Below are 3720 nucleotides of genomic sequence, written 5' to 3'. Positions count from 1 at the left end.
GTAATGCCATAGTCGACATTGACTGATGGTGGCCTTCTATATATACATATATATGTGTGCACACACGCACACACACACACACACACACACACATACACACACACATGTAAGCATATGTATTTTTATACACACACACACACACACACACACACCACACACACACACACACACACACACACAAACACACACACACACACACATATATATATATATATATATATATATATATATATATATATATAGAGAGAGAGAGAGAGAGAGAGAGAGAGAGAGAGAGAGAGAGAGAGAGAGGGCCGCGGTGGCCGAATGGTTAGAGCGTCGGACTCAAGACTGTCACGACGGCAATCTGAGTTCGAGGGTTCGAGTCACCGACCGCCGCGTTGTTTCCCTTGGGCAAGGAACTTCACCTCGATTGCCTGCCTAGCCACTGGGTGGCCAAGCCAGCTCAAGTCAGTGCCGGGTAAATAGAGATGGTGACTCGATAAAAACACCGGGCGGAAGGCAATGGCAAACCACCGCTCTAAATTGCTAAGAAAAAATCATGGAAGCCCATGATCGTCAAGGCCGCGGTGGCCGAATGGTTAGAGCGTCGGACTCAAGACTGTCACGACGGCAATCTGAGTTCAAAGGTTCGAGTCACCGACCGCCACGTTGTTCCCTTGGGCAAAAGGAACTTCACCTTGATTGCCTACCTAGCCACTGGGTGACCAAGCCAGCCCAAGTCAAGTGCTGGTCCCAAGCCCGGATAAATAGAGAGAATGATTACCTAAAAGGTACCACCGGCACTCTCCGTGGAAAGGAACTGGGGACCCTACCACGTACTCACTCCAAGAGCATCACAACATGAAAAACTACAAATAAGTATCATGCTGTGACCACGGCGGCTCAGACATGAACCTACCGTTAAAAGAAGAAGAGAGAGAGAGAGAGAGAGAGAGAGAGAGAGAGAGAGAGAGAGAGAGAGAGAGAGAGAGAAAGAGATAGATAGATAGATAGATAGATAGATAGATATAGATAGATAGATAAATATAGATATATATATATTTTTTTCCAACAGCCATTCATTCCACTGCAGGACATAGGCCTCTCTCACTTTATTACTGAGAGGTTATATGTGCCACGGCGGTGATTTCCCTTACGACACATGCGCTCAAGGCGATATGTCGTTTTCTAGGTAAGCAATCGAGGTAAAGTTCCTTGCCCAAGGGAACGACGCGTCGACTTCCCCTACGGCACCTGCGTTTTGACTTTTCAAGGCGATATGTCGTTTTCTCGCCGTGAGATCGGGCTCGAGCGAGCAGTCAGAGCGCAGGCATTTTTACGCTTGCCGCGAGGAGGAATTGAACTCGGGACCATGAGGGCCGGAGTTCAGTGCTCTTACCACTGGACCATCGCGGTATCGCATGTACACACACACCACCACACACCACACACACACCACACCACACACACACACACACCACACACACACACACACACACACACACACCACACACACACACACACACACACACATTCACACATACACACAGCACATGCTCTACGTACACACAGACGGGAAACTAACGGACAAACATTGACTGCTCAAGGCACGCATGCAATACTTGCTCAGACACAGCTACGCGTGCGCACACACAGACACACACACATTACTTCACACAGCAGCATGCACATACACACACACACACACACTCACATACGCATACACACACACACACACACACACACTACACAAGATATGCACAGATAAGCATGAACATACTCACATAAGCAACACACACACACACACACACACACACACACACACACACACACACACACGCAGCGCAACACACACACACACACACACACACACACACACAACACATAATATGCACAGATAAGCATGAACATACTCACATAAGCACACACACACACACACACACACACAGATATGCACAGATAAGCATGAACATACTCACATAAGCACACACACACACACACACACACACACACACACACACACACACACACATACACACACACACACACACACACATACACACACACACACACACACACACACACACGCATTCGCACATACACATACTCACACGTGCACACACATCACACACACAGACACGCAATCGACCAAGCTCTTTACCTGAAACCAATACCCCCAAACTGTCAAAGTATTCTGCTCTTTGCTTCGCCACTCTCGCAAGCACGATGGTAATGATTTACATTCGCTCGAAAACCACCCACGTCGTGGAGAATGCCGAGGAGCATACCGTAGGAGACGTCCGCTCCTGTATCTGCCAGGCCGAAGGGCTGCCCCTGGAGGAGGTGAGGCTGTACGCTGCGGGGACGCTTCTCGACGATGACACCTTCCCTCTCGCCGACCTGACCGTCGACACCATCGACGTCAACGTTGGCCTCAAGGGAGGGAAGGTCCACGGGTCCCTGTCGCGCGCCGGCAAGGTCAAGGGCCAGACCCCCGTGGTGGAGAAGAAGGAGAAGAAGAAGGGCAAGACCGGCCGCGCCAAGCGCAGGGCGCAGTACGAGCGCCGGCTGTTCCTCGCGAGCGTGAACCCTTCGGGCCGTAGGCGAGGCCCCAATGCTCAGGGAGACAAGAAGACATAGTGAGCCCTGCGCTAGTGATCTGCTAGTGACCATGGCCGCTGTGAGCAGGGAGTCAACACTTAGTGATTCTCTAATGTGTAGTGAGAAAGAGCAGGACGCCTGGTTAGTAATCTGCTAATGGGAGACTGATTCCAAGTAAAGGAAGTCAGTGAAGCCAAACGGATGCTGCGTCGCCACTGCATGTCACAAACACGGAAGGCAATCATTTTGAAGGAACCTTTAGGTAAAAAAAAAAAAAAAAAAAAAAAAAAAAAAAAAAAAAAAAAAAAAAAAAAATATATATATATATATATATATATATATATATATATATATATATATACATACATACATACATACATACACACACGCACACCACACACACACACACATATATATATATATATAATAAAAAAGAGCAAAAAACATGTTGCTAGTCGAAGAGAATGCAGAGCCAGAGGATGCACTAGTGATCTGCTGATAACCATGTGATAAGCATGAACATACTCACATAAACACGCACACACACACACACACACACACAGATATGCACCAATGTAAGTCCACGCATTTCTTTCTTGGGAAGGAACTTTTTGAGTAAGAAAAACAAACAAACAAACAAACAAAAAAACAGAAGAAAAAATATATATACATACTCTAATAATTTGTAAGCCGGAGAAAGAACATTTAGTTGTTAGTGAGAGAAAGCAAAATGTGTGTGTGGAGGTACTCTGTGTGGATACTTGTGCATGTGCGTGTGTGTGGATGTGTGTGTATGTATGTATGTATGTATGTGGAAAGGAACTGGGGACCCTACCACGTACTCACTCCAAGAGCATCACAACATGAAAACTACAATTAAGTATCATGCTGTGACCACGGCGGCTCAAACATGAACCTACCGTTGTTTATATATATATAGCATATATATATATATATATATATATATATATATATATATATATATATATATATATATATATATATATATATATATATATATATATATATATATATATATATATATATATATCTTTCTCTCTCTCTCTCTCTCTACACATACACACATTAGTATATGTGTGTATAAGTAAACACACACTCACACTTACACACACACAC

General features: G+C 45.2%; 1 protein-coding gene across 1 annotated transcript; it reads left to right on the top strand.

Annotated features, from left to right (window-relative positions):
* Positions 1-2071: 2071 nt before the first annotated feature.
* LOC119597862 lies at positions 2072-2865 on the top strand. Its single transcript, XM_037947517.1, has one exon. It carries the CDS (start codon positions 2209-2211, stop codon positions 2620-2622), a length of 414 nt encoding a protein of 137 aa, XP_037803445.1. The 5' UTR covers positions 2072-2208; the 3' UTR covers positions 2623-2865.
* Positions 2866-3720: the final 855 nt, after the last annotated feature.

Source organism: Penaeus monodon, chromosome 40 (genome assembly GCF_015228065.2).
Source record: "Penaeus monodon isolate SGIC_2016 chromosome 40, NSTDA_Pmon_1, whole genome shotgun sequence".
Lineage (NCBI taxonomy): Eukaryota > Metazoa > Arthropoda > Malacostraca > Decapoda > Penaeidae > Penaeus > Penaeus monodon.
Note: the sequence above shows the minus strand (reverse complement) of the source record. Positions and strands in the feature narration are given on the sequence as shown.

Coding starts and splice junctions, on each gene's coding strand:
- LOC119597862 (XM_037947517.1), top strand. CDS start 2,209: ATGGTAATGATTTACATTCGCTCGAAAACCACCCACGTCGTGGAGAAT.